General features: G+C 40.3%; 1 protein-coding gene across 1 annotated transcript in view; it reads left to right on the forward strand.

Annotated features, from left to right (window-relative positions):
* dst (dystonin) overlaps positions 1-19,051 on the forward strand; it is a 99,124-nt gene that overhangs the window by 44,900 nt on the left and 35,173 nt on the right. Inside the window, 19 exon segments of the mRNA XM_018689884.2 lie at positions 4,017-4,163; positions 5,686-5,774; positions 5,859-5,967; positions 6,576-10,898; positions 11,002-11,148; positions 11,260-11,475; positions 11,556-11,699; positions 11,786-12,022; positions 12,699-12,851; positions 12,978-13,211; positions 13,360-13,650; positions 14,268-14,816; positions 15,104-15,280; positions 16,268-16,391; positions 16,999-17,207; positions 17,355-17,672; positions 17,804-17,970; positions 18,094-18,250; positions 18,764-18,890. Of these exon segments, the coding sequence (XP_018545400.1) occupies positions 4,017-4,163; positions 5,686-5,774; positions 5,859-5,967; positions 6,576-10,898; positions 11,002-11,148; positions 11,260-11,475; positions 11,556-11,699; positions 11,786-12,022; positions 12,699-12,851; positions 12,978-13,211; positions 13,360-13,650; positions 14,268-14,816; positions 15,104-15,280; positions 16,268-16,391; positions 16,999-17,207; positions 17,355-17,672; positions 17,804-17,970; positions 18,094-18,250; positions 18,764-18,890 (7,918 nt within the window).

Raw genomic sequence — 19,051 nt, forward strand, 5'->3', positions numbered from 1 at the left:
CTTAACTCAGTACTTGCTGAGAATAATTTATTAAATAAAAAAGTCCACAGACAAAATGTTGAAATTAATGATTTGAATACAATGCTAAAGAAAAAAAATGCAGAGCTGGAAAAAGAGTCTGCTGAGAGTCAAAAACATCTCAATAAACTCAAGACATTAGAGGATGACCTTTTCAAACATAAGCACAGTATGAAAGGGTTAACCAGCAGCTCAGAGAAAATAACAGAAAATCTAAAGCAGGAGATATATGCTCTCCAGACTGATAAGAAAGCAACAGAAAGGAAAGTGGAGAGCCTGAATGTTAAACTTTCAGAGTTAACCTCTTCCCTACAACAAACTAAAGATGAATTGGCTAGAGAGACCAAAGATAGACAAGTCAAAGAATCAAAACTGTTGCAGCTGGAGAGTGAGCTTCAGAAAAATAAAGTGCCTTTCAAAGACGTACTTTCTGACAAATCCCAATCAAATCTACAACATGAGAATACAATCCTTAAGCGGGAGAAAGCTGAGGCACTAGAGAAAAACATGTCACTGGGATCTGAAGTTAGAACCCTGAAAGAAAAGCTGCAACGCACCCAAACAGAAGCTGAGCAAAAGCAAAGAGAAAACTCTGTCCTTCAGCTGAAGTCCAAGCAAATGGAGGAACAACTGGAGAAGTGCAAGAAAATGCTAGAGGAGTTAAAGAGTAAACTAGAGCTTCAGAAAGAGGGCTATGAGAAGCAGTTGTTGTTAGTGCAGACTGAAATAGAGAAAAGACTCATTTTACTGCAGTCTGAAGTCAAAAATGACAAAGAGAGGTTTAAGCAACAGTCACATAGTGCAGAATTAGGAGAAATGCTTAACAAGTATTTCAACCAAGACATCACACAGATTAAAACTGTGTATCAAACCTCAGTGGAATCAAAGCAACAGACAGACCAACAGCTGCAACTGCAGATCAAAATGGACAAACTGCAACAAGAAAGAGCACAGCTCAACCAAGACTTATCAAAGGCAAGATCAAAAATTACCCAACTTGAAGAAGATAGACTTCAGCTCAGCTCAAAAGTAAGCACTTTGCAAAGTCTTTGTAATGAACAGTCAAAGGAGTCGGCTAAAGTTAAACAGCTGTTGACAGACAGTGAGAGGAAACTGACTCTAAAGGAAAATGAAGAGAGATCTCTTCGGCAACAAATAGAGTCATACGTCAAAGAGGTGAAAAGTCTTCAGGAAAAGCTTTTGACACTAGGGGCCAGGATGGGGACTGAAAACCAGAGGATGAATAAACAGGAAGGCAGTGAAACCAGTCACCAGTATGTCAAAGACAACTCAGCTGCTTCCTTGAAAACAGAACCAACAGTGATGCAGAAGATGGCATCCTCATATGAAGGTGCAAAATGCAGCATGGAGGATGAGATTTTCAAAATGAAAGTGTCCTCAGAGGTATGGATGAAGACAGTTTAACATAACTAAAATATTAAGTAATTTTGCATCATATTTATTAACAAATATACAGTATTTTAATACAGTACATTTATAATGTAATACATTATAAATGTGATAGATATGCATTTTATAAATGTATATATTTTTTAACTATATATTTAAGTACTGTAGTCATTTGTAACTTAAAAGTTCTTTCAATATCCCATCTGCAGATGGCAACACTGGGGAAAGAAAACAGTCTTGAAGGACTGAAACAAGTAAAACCAGGCAAAACCGAAGTCATTCAAAGCCAAAGCCTTCACGAATCAACAACAAAGAAAACTTTGAGTAGCTCTACTCCCACTCTCCTACAAAGAGATGTGCAAAAATACACAAGCCAAATCAAACCTGATGAGCACATGACCGTGACAACGCATGGTTACATGGCTTTGTGTGGACTAACAGAGCAGCCAAATGAAACTCACAGCATCACAAGGAAAAGAATGTATCAGATCAAAGAAACTTCTGAAGCTGTAAACATGTCAGAGAAGAGTACAACAGACAGTGGTGGAAAACTGAGTGTGACATATTCAAGTTCTCAAAAGTCCACAGAACTCAAAGGCAGCACAAGTATTCAGAACTTAATCAAATTTAGGGTCTTGGATGAAGAGGTTTTGCGTAAGTTGGAGATGGGTCTTATTACAATGGAAGAGGTGCAAGCATCTCTTGCTCAATACATTGGCAGACCGACTACCATTGCTGGTGTTTATGTGGAATCGAGTAAGAAAAAGATATCCTTCCTAGAGGCTGCTGAGAAGGGCTTCTTAGCAAAGACTTATGCAATTGAGTTTCTTGAGGCTCAGGCTGCCACAGGGAGCCTTACAGATCTGGCCACAGGACAAACACACTCAGTTGTTGAGGCTCTGGAGAAAGGTATTATAGAGGTAGGCCTGAAAGATAAACTGGTGGAGGCTGAGAAAGCTGTTAATGGCTACATCCATGCTGGCAAAAAGCTGTCAGTGTTTCAAGCAATGGAGGAAAGGATTCTTGATAGATACAGAGGCAAGAAGATCCTTGAGGTCCAGGTTTCCACTGGAGGACTGGTCAACCCAGAGACTGGTGTCAGGGTGCCAGCCACCATTGCTGTTGATCAGGGTCTTTTGAACAAGGAGACTCTACAGAGTCTGTATGATCCAGTCAGTAACCCTAAAGGTTTCCACAACCCTGACACTGGACAGAAAGCATATTACTCTGACATACTGAAGACATGCCTTTATGACATCGATGGTTGCGTGTTTCTCTTCCCATTCGGTGAGAGACATCTAACAAACACTTCTCCCACAAGTTCTCATAGAGTGTCTGTTGTCAGCAGCAGTTGTGGCATCGAAATGTCAGCTTACGAAGCATTCAAGGGGAAACACATCGACAAGAGGACGTACCTGTTTCTGTCACAGCAGGAAAGTGAATGGCAGGAAAAGTCAATAATTGATGCCAGCGGCAGCACTCTTCACATCATCACTGATGTGAAAGGTGGCAGACAACTTTGTCTAGAGTCCGCTTTAAGTCAGAGGTTTCTTGAAACATCCGAGCTTGACAGCTATCGCAGTGGGCTTCTCAGTATCTATGAGATTGCAGATCTCATATTTTCAAGAATGGTTGTCGTGGAGGATGTTAACAGCCCAATCGCTGGTCTCTGGGATGTCACTCGGAGGAAGAGGATGTCAGTTCTTCAGGGTTTTCAACAGGGCTTTACTGATAGAACTACTGCCTTAAGGCTGTTAGAGGCCCAGGCCTGCACCGGAGGTATTTGTGACCCCTCTTCAGGAGAGAAAGTTACAGTCTCAGAGGCTTTCAAAAGAGGTCTTGTAGATGAGGCATTGAATCAGCAGCTCCAGCAGTTTGAACAGGCATTTAATGGCATTGTTCACCCCAAGACTGCAAAGACTTTGTCCATTTCTCAGGCCGTTCAGGAAAATATCTTCCCAAAGGATGCTGGTTTTCGCTGTATTGAGTTCCAGCTCCTGACTGGAGGATTGGTAAATCCTGACTCTCATGACAGAGTCTCACTTGAGGAAGTCATCCAAAGCGGCCTTATTGACAAAGTTACTGCCTCTGTGCTCAAAGATGAGAAGTTCCACACTAAAAGCCTCACCTGTCCAAAGACCAAAAGAAGAATCACATTCAGAGAGGCACTTGAAAGAAGCGTGTATGACTGCCACACAGGGTTGAGGTTACTGGAGGCTACAAAAATTCTTGGTTTTGGAGCCAAATCAACATTTCATTATGTTTGGGCTTATAAGCAATAAACATTTGTAAATATTTGGTTGTACATAAGCATACAATCAAAACCTGCAAACAGGATTTACCTTGGTTTTGTGTTTGGCAGTAAAATTACCTTGACTTCACTGTGGAATGCTCTTTTATCATTTACATGCACATTTTAATACAGGGTTTGATGCAACTGACAAAGGTTCTTGAGTTTTGGTATTTTTAGACTGATAAATGTAGTTTGGCAATGCCCCTCTTTTTTAGGATTCCCACACTGAGTGTTTTTTCCTCTTTTTTGTAACAAAGTGACAATCTTGTTGAAAACCCATCTGTTCTGATTGTAGAGATCTGTTGATGAGGAGAAGAGAGAGCACGGTGATAAAGTTAGCAAACTATTGCACTGGATGTCCAATGTGAAACAGACCCTAAGCAATGATGGGAATGCTCTGAAAGATAGCAATGCCAACACAGACGCCTCTAATAAACCCCAGGTAATCGATGTGTATTGTTTTTGGTATTTTCGTTTCGTCCTGTTTAAAAATGCTTTGGTTTAATGGTGAAGAGTATTTTTCTAATCAAAATTATATTACAGCCTCTTGCTGTCACAGTGTATGATTTCTAATAAAACACAGTCTACTATGTGATTCATTTAATCCTTATATTTTGCACTATATGGCAGTGGTTGTAATTACTTTATTATGTACTCTGTTTGATGATTTCAGTTATTTTCAATTGATTCAGTAGCACCAAATGAATAAGTTGCACAAGCACTCATATTTCAGAACAACCTCACTGACTAAATTACATCAGCCCCACAGGTTATGAAAATATTAAAATACAGGTGAGATTTTTGGTCCTGTGTGTCTAGGGAAACAAGCACTTGTACATACATTATACATATGGTCCAAAGCTGTCATTATTCAACTGAAATTGGGGGGGGAATCCCTAATGTGCACTGTATATCATAACATTTTAATTGTTAGAATATTGCTGAGAAGCAGTTTTGCAATCCTGAAGGAATGGATTTTCATTGATAGTTTGTCATTTTCAGTGTTTCCAGTTTGAATAGAAGAAGTTTAATAGAAGAAAAGTGAACAGATAAATGCATTAAAGGAGTTTTACACATCATTACACATGTACTATGCTCACTCGCAAAAAAGGGAACATGAGAGCACTGGTTTATTTTATATGTTGCTGTTTATGTAGAGATTGGTTTGCATCTCTTTTGCCATTGTATGCATTAAAATTTGATTAATGTTGAGCCACACTATGTATAAAATAGTTTTAAATTACATTTAAAAAAAATCTAGACAATTAATCCACAGTGTTCACATTCTCCCTACTCAATACATTTATGTAATAATTTAAGTCTCACTGTTAAAATATATTAGTGCAAATAAAATTACTATAATTGCTGTGTTTTGCATTCTTAAAATTTCATTTGTATTTATTATTATTTTAATATATTGTGTTGTTTTTATGTTTTATTTTAATACCTCTTTGTATTACACACACAAGGATATAAATAGAATTCCACATTTGCAAAATAATGACAGCTTTGGACCTCATATTTTATTCCATTTTATTTTTTGTTAAATTATGAAACCTCCCACTGTGTTTCTGAACATACTGAATGAATGTGTTTTATATAGTTTAAGTAAGTTAGTTAGTAAGTTAAAATAACAAAATTACAAAACAAGGCCTTGAAAATGACTGCACTGTTCTCTTCTGAACATTCTGAACTAAAAAAATTAAAGTCGACAAAGTTGTAATTTATTATACAGCTGTTCTATTAGAGTTTTAATTTGTACAGGGGTTTATATTTAGTCTCTGAGTAATAATTGATAAAACAATTTAAAAATGTCATTCCATCTTTTAGAAGTAATTGTAGTGCAGGCATGAATGTGAATATTTGTAAGCTTTGTGAACTACTCAAAGAACACTCATCCAAAACTAAAAAGGAGTTACTGTGCTGCATGTAAAGTATTAATATGTCACTGTTTAATGTTCTAGGTGTCAGTTGAGGAAATGGTCACTAAGAAGGAACAAATTGCAGAAGCACTGAGGGCCACACAAACAATGCTGAACAAACACATTGACAAGTAAGCAAAGCTACTGTTTCTGACATGTGCAAGACTGTTCACTGTTAAAAAAACTCTCAGCCTCATCCTTTTTTTGTCTCACAGAATGACAGAAGAGGAAAGAGAGACAGCCCAGGAGCAGCTGAAAGCACTCAATCAGGCATACAATGAACTCAGCCAACAGTGTTCAGATCAGACAACCTCCGCAGAAGAGGTTGGGCACTGGGCTCTTTGTGCAATTGAGTTGATTGCTTTTGTGTCTTATAATGTGTTAGGAAACAGTGCCACCTGATGTTCAGTTGCATGACTAACCTTTCTCCTGTTCTCAGCACAGCGTGAGAAGTTGTCTTTTGCATCACTCATTTCATTCTCCTACACTGGAGAATTAATGACAGAAAACATGATTTGTAGAATTGAAACCAGAAAATCTATTTGAGTATGCTGTAAACATGCTTAGTTGCGCCCGGCTTTGGTCTGACAATACACCGATATTAATGTGCTTGAGTCTCTTAGAGTTCAACAGGATAACAGATATGGCGCGTAAGACCACAGTTTGTGATGTGACTAACAACCCTCTTTTTGCAAGATGCTGGAAACTGCATTCCCAGATGCATGATAGCTTTAAATGTACTATCCGTTATTCTCCTGTTGCAATCCTGATGCAGTCTTGCACTTGTGCACATGATGTTTTAACATGCCCGTGTTTGTGTGGTGGTGAGTATAGATTTTGTCTTGGTTTTGAATATTTTCATTTTACAAAGATAATACAGATTTTGATGTTAAAACAAGTTCAGTAATATGTCATATTTTCATTTTCTGCAGGATTTTAAATCGAGTGATGGGATTGGTGGGCTCAGGACTGGAACCACGAGTTGCCTGACTGATCAGATGACTTGGATCACTCTCCTAGAGGTTCAGCCCACGACCTCCGATGCTCTCAAACAAGATTTTGTTCACAAATCCACACTGGACTACTTGCCGGGGCTGAATGATGCAAATAAGTGCATACAGAGTTCTAATGTCTCTTCAGTGTCCCTCTCTGACATAGCAGCAGCTAGGGAAGGCCCCACGTGTGAAGATCTGGTCATCAAAACGATAGAGGTCAAACAAGTCAGTGACGGAGTAAAGGTGGGTTACACAGGGGACACACTAACACTAGAGAGAGCATTTCAGTGTGGTTTAATACCTGCTTCTGTCTATGTAAAGATTCTACAGAGGCAAAAGACCTGTCAGGATTTGATAAATCCTAGCAGTGCTGAAAATGTATCACTCTCAGAGCCTGAGAAGGAGTTTGGACCTTGTGAGGTCAATAGACTGATATTGAAGAGCCTCAGCGGAAATAAATCACTGACACCAGGGAGGAATATTAACGCCCTGAGGTCTGTTTGTGATGGTTTTAGTGATCCGGAAACCATGTCAAGATTAGGTTCTCAGGTTGATGTAGGAGACCCCACAGAGGGTAAAAATGTTACTTCTGAGGCGTCAGAGGATGTTGGGACCCTCCAAAATAGTAACAGGCTAAAGGTGGATGCAGCCATTCAGTGTGATCTGACGAGGTCTAGCAGCACACTCGTGGTGCTTGGAAATCAGCAGCAGTTTATGGGACTTGTGTTGCCTCACTCTGGGGAAACTCAGACCGTGTCCATGTCAGTCCAGCATCATCAAGAAATCACCACCAATGAGTTCACCAGCGGACTGCTCAGTAATCGGCAAAAAATAGCAGCTTTTTACATTCCAGAAAGTTCAGAGATAGTAGACATCACCTCTGCCACTCAGAAAGGTTTGATTGACAATTACACAGCAGGGATTTTAAAATCTATAGAAATCCCTGATGTGTTTCCTGATGTTGATCATCTTAATGAAAAGTTCTCATCTTGGCTCATGTACAAAAAACTCACAGTTGATGGATGCTATCATGCTGCAGATTGCATAAAAGTTGACAACATCCCCTCTCCCACAGAGGCAAGGCAGTTATTCATCTCCTACCTAATGATGAACAGTTACATTGATCCAGAGTCAGGACAGAGGGTCCTAATACTCGACAGACAGCTGAGTAAAACAATTAAAATGTTCCTTGAGGATTTGACATTTTTTGAAAACACTGAGAAAAATAGAAGTTCTCGAAGAAGAAGTTCGGAAAAGTTAGATTTAGATCTACCACTGCACATTAATGAGGAAACAGAAGAGTTAATGAAGAACACAGAACACACATTTGGCCCTCATGATTTTGTTTTGGCTGGCAATGGACAAATGACTTTTGATGAAAACACACAACACACACTTGAACCTCCTGATTTTGTTTCCTTGGCCGATGGACACATTACATTTGAAGAGAACACACAACATACACTTGATCCTCATGATTTTGTTTCCTCTGACAATGGACAATGGACAATGGCATATTTGCATGACAAGGCTCTAAGACAAGATCCTTTCAAGGAATTATCTGATACCATAGAGCCTGGTGTAGCAGAGAAAATGATGTTTCAAAGCAATGCAAATTGGACAAATTCGGGTGAATTTGCAGAGGAAATACATAGAAATAGTTTACAAGTTGATGTTGGAGGTGCTGTTAATGAAGGTCTTGATATTTCAACTTCTCTAGAGATGTCAGTCTCTCCCGCATTGAGCTCTGTGAAAAGCACAAATGTCAGCTCCCCATCTGGGATGTGCATCCCTGAGACATCAGTGAAATCTAGCTATCAGACAGTATCACACTGTAATGCTGAGTCACTGTGCAGTGAATCAAGAGGTATCGATATTAACCCAGCTGGGTTTTTATGCTCTGAGGACTTGTTTGAGGGTGAAAATGAGCGAGACTATGCTGTTCATCTTTTGAAAGTGCAAATGGATGAAGGGAGCATTTTAGATGTCACCTCAGGGCAACATTATGATGTGGAGGCAGCTCTCAGTAAGGGCCTAGTTGATGAGATGACAGTCCTGAAAATGCTTGACTTACAGTCAGATGAAAAGGGGAGTGTTGTAGGAGATGAGGAGGGCACATTGTCTGTTCTAAAACAGGCACTGTCAGATGGATCCATGTCCTCAAATACTGCTCTTCCTACAGTGGAAAAGCAGAGCCTTTTAAGACACGATTGCTCCACCAGCATCACTGAGTCTTTGCAGTCTAGATTAGATACAGATGCTGTTGAGAACCTTAACTTAGATCCCAAAGCTGTCATCTACCCAGACAAAAACTACAGCCAGTCCATCTCGGCTGATCAGAAACCGGATATAATTAACATGAATGAAGCTGAAAACACTCAACAGCCGTCTGAAAGGGTGGTTGCTGTCAAGGTGTTTGTACTCACAGATGAGGAGGGTGATAAAGAAAACGAAAATGAGTTAGATTATGTGACACCAGGAAATGTAGAAGAGCTGAGTAAATGTCTACATAATTCTCCTCCCTCAGTTAGCGGTCACGAGCCTCAGATGATCTCACCCTCCTCATGGAGTCAAGTTACTACAGAGTGTAGTCATCACACAGACGAACTGCCTTTACTGACTGAAGACACTGACTCACACGTCTTAATCAATAGCCAGCTGACAGATAGAGCTGGTGTATCCAGTGTTGTGATAGAAGACACTGCTCCAACTTCCCAGTCACATCTATCCAGTCTGAGTGAGAGAACGTCCAACTGCAACACTGATCCAGAAAGCCAGATGTATCACTCTTTTAAATCTGTTAGTTCGTCCACTCGTAATGATTCTTTCATCACTGGATACAATGCCCAATTGGATAATCAGACAGCTAGTGAGGGTGACCTAGACGTGTCCTCATCACATCACAATGTGTTGTCTGAGGAAAGTAGAATGGATAATGACAGACATGCTGTTCAGTCACCTTTGGACGATGAGCCAACTCCAAGTATAGATTACTCATCATCTAGGGATTCAGTTGAAAGTGCAATTATCTCAGTTTCCAGGGGTGATTGTAACTACGACAAAAACATTACAGAAGATGGCAGCAGAATCACATTACCTCAGCAAGCAGTGCTTCATTCAGAAAGTGATTTTAGTGTTGAATCTGAGCCCAGATGCTCTCAAAATGGTCAGATATCTCCACAACAATTGCCTGCTGTTTCCAGTGAAATCACTGCTTCAAATACTATCAATCATAAGAGCTGCAATGTAGAAAATTCAGAGCACTACACTCCAACAACCACTAGAGTTTCTCTTGAAACAGTACTAACTAATAAAGATGTGTTAGACTCAAAACACAGTGGTACAGATGATGCTGAGTTACACTCAGAGAGCGTTTCCCCAGAGAGGCAACATGAGGACATTTTCTGTCATTCTGAGCAGATCTCTGTGTCAGGAAATGATAAAGAAAATGCACATATTGATGGAACTGTCTATTGTTCAAATCCACCTTCTGCATCATCAGACATCAACTCAGGACAGTCTGAAACTAGAATGAGTGCAGGGTTAGAATCTGATATTCTGCCAGACAGAAATAGATCAGATGTGTATGCTTGTGAAAACCCACAAGTAGTTACTGATTTCCTGTCAGACTGCAACATTACATCCGATGTTGCCTCTTCAGCTCCATCAGTGTTTTCTAATGCTGTAAGGACACATAATGATGACCAGGAAGAAATGATTACAAAGGGAGCTAATGTTAGTGATTTGCCAAAGTCACAAACTCAGGACATTGAAAGCACGATCGCAGTTGTTCAGAATACTCCTCCACCTTTAGATGAAGGTGATATTCATGATAGAGACAGACATCGTGGACTTATAGAGAGCAGTCACCCAGATCTTCTCATGGATTTGCTGAAGCAAAACGCCCTCTGTTTGAACAACAAAGAACAAGGAAACGCAGAATTGATACTGCAGGAAGAGGAAGTTCACCAGAAGACAGAACAGGCGGACTCACCAAACATCCAGTTGCAGCTCCTACAGGTTCTTAAGACTGTATCCTCAAGCCAAGACCTTTCAATGCTTCAGGAGGTGATGGACACTCTCAACAGCGCTCTGGGGGGTGACTCCCAGGAGGACCGGCGGCACACACTGGAGAGCATCAAGGAGGAGAGCTCAGAGGGAGAGGATGAGGAGTCAGCCGAAGGTGATTTGGGTCACAGACCGTCTCCTCAGTCATCTGCCAACTCAGACGCCTGCAAAGTTGAGGAGGTCAAAAATAAGGTACATTTACGTTGTTTCAGTGTGAATCTAACTACTTAGTCCCCTAGGTTTTGGTATAAGTAACACATGCTCCTCTTTTATGTGTGTGTTTTTTTCCCTGCAGCTGTTCTCCATCCAGGATTATTTGGAGTGTGTTGGGAGACTGCAGGATCATGCTGATGTTTTATATGATGTCAGAAAAGACCTTTTAATGCAGGCACCCATGGGCAACAGCATGGAAGAATTGCAGATCCAAATAGAAGAATGTCAGGTTAGAAATGCAGTGTAATATTTGATAATTTGATATCACACAATGTACAGTTTTTCTTTTATTCAGTACATGTATGCATTAGGTCCTGACTAATTCTGCTCTTTTATCCAGTCTCTGGAGTCCCAACTTTCTAGACTGGCTGGTGCTCTGACAGTAGATATGGAGAAAGCCAAACGACTTTTAAGTTCCGCTGATGACGACATTCCCATACAAATCCGCCAAGATTTGGCCTCGACGTATCTGGAATTACAGCCAGATTTTATTGCTGTTTCCCAACTGTGTGCAGAAAAGAGTCACTCACTAAATCAGGCAATGGAAACAGGAAAGGTTAGCGTTCAGTGCTAGTAATTAAAATACAGTGATGTAAAACTTGGATGAGCCATTGACTGATTTAAATGTCATTTTAGGTACATTTGGAATCCGCGTACCAGAAACATCTTAGTGATCTTAACGAATTAGTGGGCCTCATTCAAAGTGACCCTGAGATGCAGGGCGTGGATTTGAACACATGTGATGTGGACACACTGAAACATTTGATTCAGCAGAACAAGGTATCTTTTAAGTCCAATTAAAACATGAAATATTTACAGTAACTACAGAGGCTTAGTCATCATATTTCTATCTTTTCTTGTTCCAGGACACAGAGAGCAATGTGCTAAAGGAAGCCAAGCTCAAGTTGGAGGACGTTACATTTGATGTCCAGTGCTTTATTTCTGAGCACGCTCAGTTCCTGAGTCCAGCTCAGAGCAGCTACCTCCTCAAGTTCCTCAGCAGTACTCAGAGAGCTTTCAGGGACCAGACAGAGAGACTTGTTACACAGAGGAGCACCTTAGATGTCTTGCTGGGCACCAGAGAGAGGGAAAACCAGGAGAAGGTCTGCCTCTGGATATGCTATAAAATATCACAGTGCTTTCCTTGGAAAAACAAAAAAACAAACACATCTATGACAAGATATTTCACATATGTAGTTTGACAATTTTGGTACACACGTTATTATATTGGAATTAGACATCTGAGCAAGCTTAGTTTTTACCTGAATATTTCAGTGTACTTTATTCAGTGTATTCTGAGATGAATTATTAGCCTCTGTTTCCAGGACCCAGATTTAAGAGGTTTTTCTGTGAATGTCTAAACGTTAAGAAGAAATAACAGCATTGCATGCTCAAGTGCTTGATCACTCCTCCACACTAACCTTTGTACTGGTTGTATTCTACAGGCCTCAAGACAGCAGTGAACAATTAACAGTGGACAAAATGCACCTCTGTTGGAACAACTTTCACCCACAACAAACCCACTAACACACAGAGTACAATGTCCTCTTGTGCTTATTACCATTTCGAGACCAAAGTGGCGAATGGCAAAATAGCATGTTTACAGCATACCAGACACTGTTATAATAAATGAAGATTTTGCATGTTGCCTCTCTGTGCTTGAATTGTACCCTCTCTGATGTTTTAATGTTCTCGTTCCCAAATACTGAGCTTTTCCGATTATTATTTATGTCAAGTGTGATATTAACTTGATGTTTTTTATTTATTTATTTTTGTCAGTCTTTACTGGAGAGACACAAGGAGTTCACAGAAAAACTGGAGGAAGTGTGTGATAATCTCACCTTGACAGAGAACCGCCTGATTGGTCATCAGCAACAGGCCGACAATGCTGAGTGTGTCACAGATCTGCAGCAGTACCAGCAAGAACATCAGGTTTGAATCACATTTTCTTCACTTTTAAGAAGCGTGTCATGTGTCCAAGTAGGTTTCCATCAATTAAAAGCTGCTTTATTCCATGCTTGTCTTATTTCTCTTGCTTTATGCCTGTTTGATCTCAAGGCTCTGCAAAAAGACGTATTGACAAATGCCAGTGCCTTGAATGAGGTCATCACCAGTACTAAAAAGTTTCTGGAGGAAAACCGAAACAAGTTGACGCCAGATCAAATCACCGTCATTGAGAGAAAGTTGGAAGAGGCTAAAAGCAAAGCCAAGCTCATCAACCAGCGGGCTGAGGAGTCTAGGAAAGATTTGGAGAAGGTTGTTACCACAGCCATAAAACAGGAGAGTGAAAAGGTCAGAGTTCCCCCATATATGTTGCATCAGAATTTATATTATTGATTACAGTGTACTTGACATATAGCTAAATATATTGGCAATATATTATGTTGATTTTGTTCACTATTCAGTATTTTGTTAATATATATTCTATATGTGTTTTCAGGCAGCAGCTGTTGAGCAGCTTGAAGAAAGTAAGAACAAAATCGAAGGCCTTCTAGACTGGATAGCCAACATAGGCAATGAAAATGAAAATGAGAGCGGCCTGGATCAAACTGACCATACAAGTCAAGAAAATGGAAACCTGCCAGAGGAAACCTCAGCCAAGGGACTGATAGGAGAGGATGACGATGCTAATGGAAACGCTCTGCAGACTATGGAGAATGATTTTGGCAGAGAGACCAGCGGCAAGAACAATGCCTCCCTTGACCTCGATAAGCAGTATGACAGGGTCAAGGTATAGTTGGTTTGTTGCAAAAAATGGTCAGCGTTTGTTCCACAGTAGTTCATACTTTGATGTAGGATTCTCTTGCAGGCACTTGACTTTCCCTGTCAACAGTGCACAATTTAATTAAAATCCAAGGGCATGACTTGAGGCAGATCTTTATATCATATGTAGTCTAAAGTTAAAAGACACAAATAGTAATGAAATGCAGAGTTTTTCAAAGCAAAGTATAATTAATTTCTAAGGCTGTTAAACATCAAATACCAATGATTATAAAAGCTAAGTCCAAGTTCAAAATGTAATTCTGTTAGAAAATTAAAGAATTTTGGAAAAGGCAGTAGAATCTTAAAGCTGATGCAGACCAGCATTTAAAGCCAGTTAACATAAAAAGCAAGAAATAATTTTGAAAAAGTAGTATTGATTATTCCATACAGGGTGTACCCCTGCCTCTCGCCCATTGACAGCTGGGATAGGCTCCAGCCCCTCCGCGACCCTTAATGGATAAGCAGTATAGATAATGGATGGATGGATAGTATTGATTATGTTAAAATGTTTTAAAAATTGTAAATAAGAATAATAATTGCTGCTATATGTATTGGTATTGTCTCAAGTCTTTGTTATTCTCACAGGCTCGTCATCAAGAGATTCTGTCCCAGCAGCAGGATCTGATCATGGCCACCCAGTCAGCTCAGGCTCTGCTGGACAAACAAGCCAACGTGCTGTCCCCAGAGGAGAAGGAGAAACTCCAGAAGAACATCAAGGAACTGAAGGGGCGCTACGAGGCCTCGCTGACGCAGGCTGAACAGCAGATGAAGCAGGTCCAGTGTGTCCAGGAGGAGCTGAAGAAGTTCCAGGACGACTGCGGGGAGTTTCAGGGCTGGTTAGACCAGGCGGAGAAAGAGATGGAGGTTCTGGGCACTCCTGCAAGCTTCCTCAATATCCTCAGTGACAAACTCCAGCGACAGAAGAGCTTCTCAGAGGATGTGATTTCTCACAAAGGGGACCTTCGCTTCATCACTATGTCAGGTCAGAAAGTGCTGGACGTGGCTAAAGCCTGTGGGCTGGGTGACCCTGCTGCTAAGAATGCTCTGCTGGACGTGGACACTTCTGGAACCTGTTCTGCTGTCAAGGACAAACTGGACTCGGCAGCAAGTCGATACAAAGCGCTACATTCACAGGTATTTTAGCCTGCAGTTTATCAGATGAACTTTAAGAGGCTGCAATAGCTTATTGTTGCCACTGGGTGGGAGCATTTGTCTTTATAGAAAGCTCAAAAAAGCTGTGTAATGCTTCATTAAGATTCCACGCTATCTTCTGTAAGCACTGTGGAAATGTCAGTTTCAGACAAAGTGACAGTTTTTCACTAACTGACTTTTTTGTCTTTTTTGAGCCTGTGTTCTTAATTATGTATGGTTTCTGAATCTGTTATCACACGCACAGTACAATTTCATTTCTTTTGTTTCAGTGCAATCAACTTGGCAACAACCTCAAAGATGTGGTTGACAAATACAAGAAGTATGACGATTCCAGCTCTGGTCTTTTGAAGTGGCTCAACAGTTCAGAGGAGGAGGCGAGAAAGCAGCAATCGGAGTCCATAGCAGCTGATCCACAAACATTACAGAAACAGCTGGAAGACACTAAGGCAAGAAACACTGCAAGCCACGGCTGTATTGCCTATGCCTAGCCTTGGTTTCAAGCCCAACCTCAGAATTTTGTGGTGAAAAGCTCAGATTTATCTCAGATTGTGGTCTTTTTTTGAGTTTTCCAGTGAGTTTTCCATATTTCTGCGAGGCCTCTGTAATTCTCAAGGCCAAACAGGAGTCATATGAATAAGCCTTTTTGCCTTTTTACTTCCCATGTAATGCATTAAATTTGGGTGAAAATGAATCTTTATAGTTAAAGTTCTAAAAGAGTTTGAGTCGCCCTTACTAACCCTCATCAACTTTGTGTGCACTGTCATTGACTTTTTTTTATCAATCCAAGTAAAGAAGTAAAGGATAGCTTTATTTAGAAATAACACTTGCAGAACTTGGAGCAATGACTGGGTTATAAAGTCATGGCACAATAGACCTGCCTTACCATATACAGTGTTTCCACTGACTTAAGTACAACAAAGCTATTTTTAGCTGTGTGTTCAAATTCAAACCCACATGTGAGTAGTTTTACTCTGGTTATTTGTAGCTTGCATACTCCTACAAGAGGATAAGAAACAAGGCTGACAGAGCTGTCTTTGTCAGAGCATTTGGCTGCACTTAGCTTTAACATTTCTCTGTAGGGAGGTAGTGACTTACAGCATAGATATGCCAAGATAAGAGGCGCCTGTGAGCCAACCAAGGAGCACTGTACTTTTGGCTTTGGTTACAAATCATTGCAGAAATCCTAAGGGTTTCTGTAAGTGTAACAGTGGAGCCAGACAGGTACATCTAAATATATCTGTGGAATGACTCAAGATTACATAAATATAGTCCAGACATTCTTGCACATCATTACTCTCTTGTTTTTATCTTCAATCCATCACACTGGTGAAATGCATAACCTGTAAACCATAGTATAAATGTAGACAGAGGGCATGTATTAATATGGATGCAGTTTTATTTTCTCTGACGTCTTCTAACTTATTGATCCACAGGTCTTACAAGGTCAGATGACAGGACATCAGACAGCTATCGACACACTACGCAAAACAGCTGAGTCTTTGATATCATCTGACGGAGACCTGCTGAGCAACCCAGATGAGATCCAGGAGACAGTAGGTGAGGAAAAAAAAACAAAAGCAGGGAGCCAATTTTGCACTGTATATAACATCACAGAATTTAAATGATTTTATATGTCACTCACACACAGGTTTTGAAATTAGGATATAGGCCTTTAAATGTGCGAGCTGAAAAATGCCAGACATTGTTACATTTTTCAGACCAACTATTTTAAAGTACAGCTTGAAGTTGATAAACCTTATAGTCTGCAAAATATTCTCCATGCAACTTAGTTGGAAGGTCAATAAACCGGCAGACTTTCACTTGGTGGCATGCAAAAATGTCAACATACTGCGAAGTGTCCATTCTTTTCTTGCTAGAATTTACACTCTAAAATCCATATTTCACAACCTATCTGTATGAAATATGGCTTTTAGAGTGTCTCATTTGTGTTCACTCTCCCCAGTCATTGTTTTCTTGGCCTCCATTTAAAAATGCTTTTACTCTACCAGAACTTTGTAAGTGTAATCCTTTGCCAAAATTATAGCATTAACAAACTCATACATGCCAAATAAGTTTCTTCTTTGCTTTGAAATGTTTACCTCACAGTGTGTCTCAAACATTGATAAATTGCTCAGCTTGAAACATACACTTCCATGTGTTGCAGATGACATAGTGGAGCGCTATGACAACCTGTCAAAGTCTGTAAGTGATCGAAATGAGAAGCTGCAGATCACTCTGACTCGATCCATGAGTGTCCAGGATGGTCTGGATGAGATGATGGGATGGATGGAGGGAGTAGAGGCCAGCGTGAATGAGAAAGGACAAATTCCCCTGGACTCTGCATCTATTGGAGATATTCTCAGCAAAGAAGCAGTGTGTATTCTGGTCATCATTTCAACAGTACAATAACTATATACTCTAACTCTTACTGTATGCTGTGAGCAGTTAATTTTGTTTTCCTCCAGCTTCATATTCGCATATCTATTAAAACATTGCTGTTGTCCATCTTGTGTTTTTAAGGCATTAGAGCAAGACATAGCAAGTCGCCAGAGCAGCATCTCAGCCATGAAGGCCAAGGTGAAGAAGTTTGTGGAGACAGCAGATCCCTCTGCTGCTGCGCTCCTGCAGACTAAGATGGATGCTCTCTCTCAGCGCTTCTCTGATGCTTGTGACAAACACAAGCAAAAGGTTTCCCAACTGGAGCAGCTGAAAGACAAGGTAGAAGAGTTTGAGACGGTCGCAGATAAAATTCAGCAGTTTGTTGTAAAGCGCACACAAGAGCTACATGAGACAGACGGGCCAGGGAAAACATTTGATGAACTGTCTCAGCTGATGGAGGTAAGTATACCACTGACAAAATGTACAACAATAAATTGATATATTTGGTGTCTTTCAGTAATGTAGCATTTTCATCAGTACTTGGATTTGATACTTTTATAAAGATTGACTGTTGACTAATTTCACTGCAGGGTACTAAAGCTGAGATGGCTGAACATGCCAGTGATCTGGAGACACTGCAGACTCTTTCCAAAGAGATGTCTGAAATATCCCCCGATGGAAACAAAGCCCAGATCCAGGGCAAGATGGACAATCTGTTGAATATTTTTACCACCTTTAAAGACACTGTCAAAGAGAAGTACGTTGCAACACGGGAGGGAAGAAGAAACTCTTTGTATCATTTTCCTTAACATTACTGTTTATCTAATGTTGGTTAATGTACAAATGGATGCATGATATGACCGATTCTTGCCCACTGCAGAGAAGAAGAGGTATCATCCTGTCAGGACCAGCTGGGAGAGTTCAGATCTGCAGCCACCGCACTCACTAAGTGGCTGGAGGAGACCAATGAGAAAGTACCTGCAGTTCAGCCAAGCAGCAGTGAGAAAAGTCTGGAGAGGGACCTGCAGATAGTCACGGTGAGTCAAGAGATAAATAAAATGTCTGCTATAGAGAGAGTGTTGTTCCCATATATATTTTATCTAACTGCACTGAAAATGCTGGAACAGAAGCTGTATACTTATCTTTTGTTTATGTGTTTTGCAATAGATGAATGTAATTGTGTTGTAACAGATTATAGTTCTATCCTCCCTAAACTACCCACTTTCCCAGCTGGCTTTCTCTTCCAACTAATGACAGATGGATGTAAGTTTTCACACAGGACAGGTCTGGGAGTGAAACACCATGTTATCCAACAGAGAGACTATTTTATTTCTGTAATTTTAGAGAAAAAAATCACAGAAACAGATCATGAATCTAGAGTGAAAAAAGAAATTACAAAAACTGTTGTGAAGTGAAATCACTCTTTTTTTTAAATCCTGTTTCTCACAGACTTTTCAGACATAACCTTTTACTTTCATATTTTATGAATACCATCTGTCATATCTGCTTCCCATATATACAATTTATCTGTCCGATCATTCTTTCATCAGGGATTATTAGATGAATGGACATCCAAAGGCCCTGCTGTCGAGGATCTGAACAGTAAAGGATCAGCTCTGTGTAGCCTCATTACTTTTCTCACATCCCCTGCCAAAACAAAGACTCCTAACAAGTCAGGTAAACATCAGCACTCTTAACCTCATATATTGGAATCACTCAGTGGGATGGGATGCATGGGGTTTGGGTGCACTTCTGAGTACTGAATAATCACTAACCATTAGAGTCCGTGGAACTATCTTTAGCCAACAATCCTTGTTACCCTTCCTGTCCTTTACACA

The sequence above is a fragment of the Lates calcarifer genome, linkage group LG16_LG22, assembly GCF_001640805.2.
Source record: "Lates calcarifer isolate ASB-BC8 linkage group LG16_LG22, TLL_Latcal_v3, whole genome shotgun sequence".
Taxonomy (NCBI): Eukaryota; Metazoa; Chordata; class Actinopteri; family Centropomidae; genus Lates; species Lates calcarifer.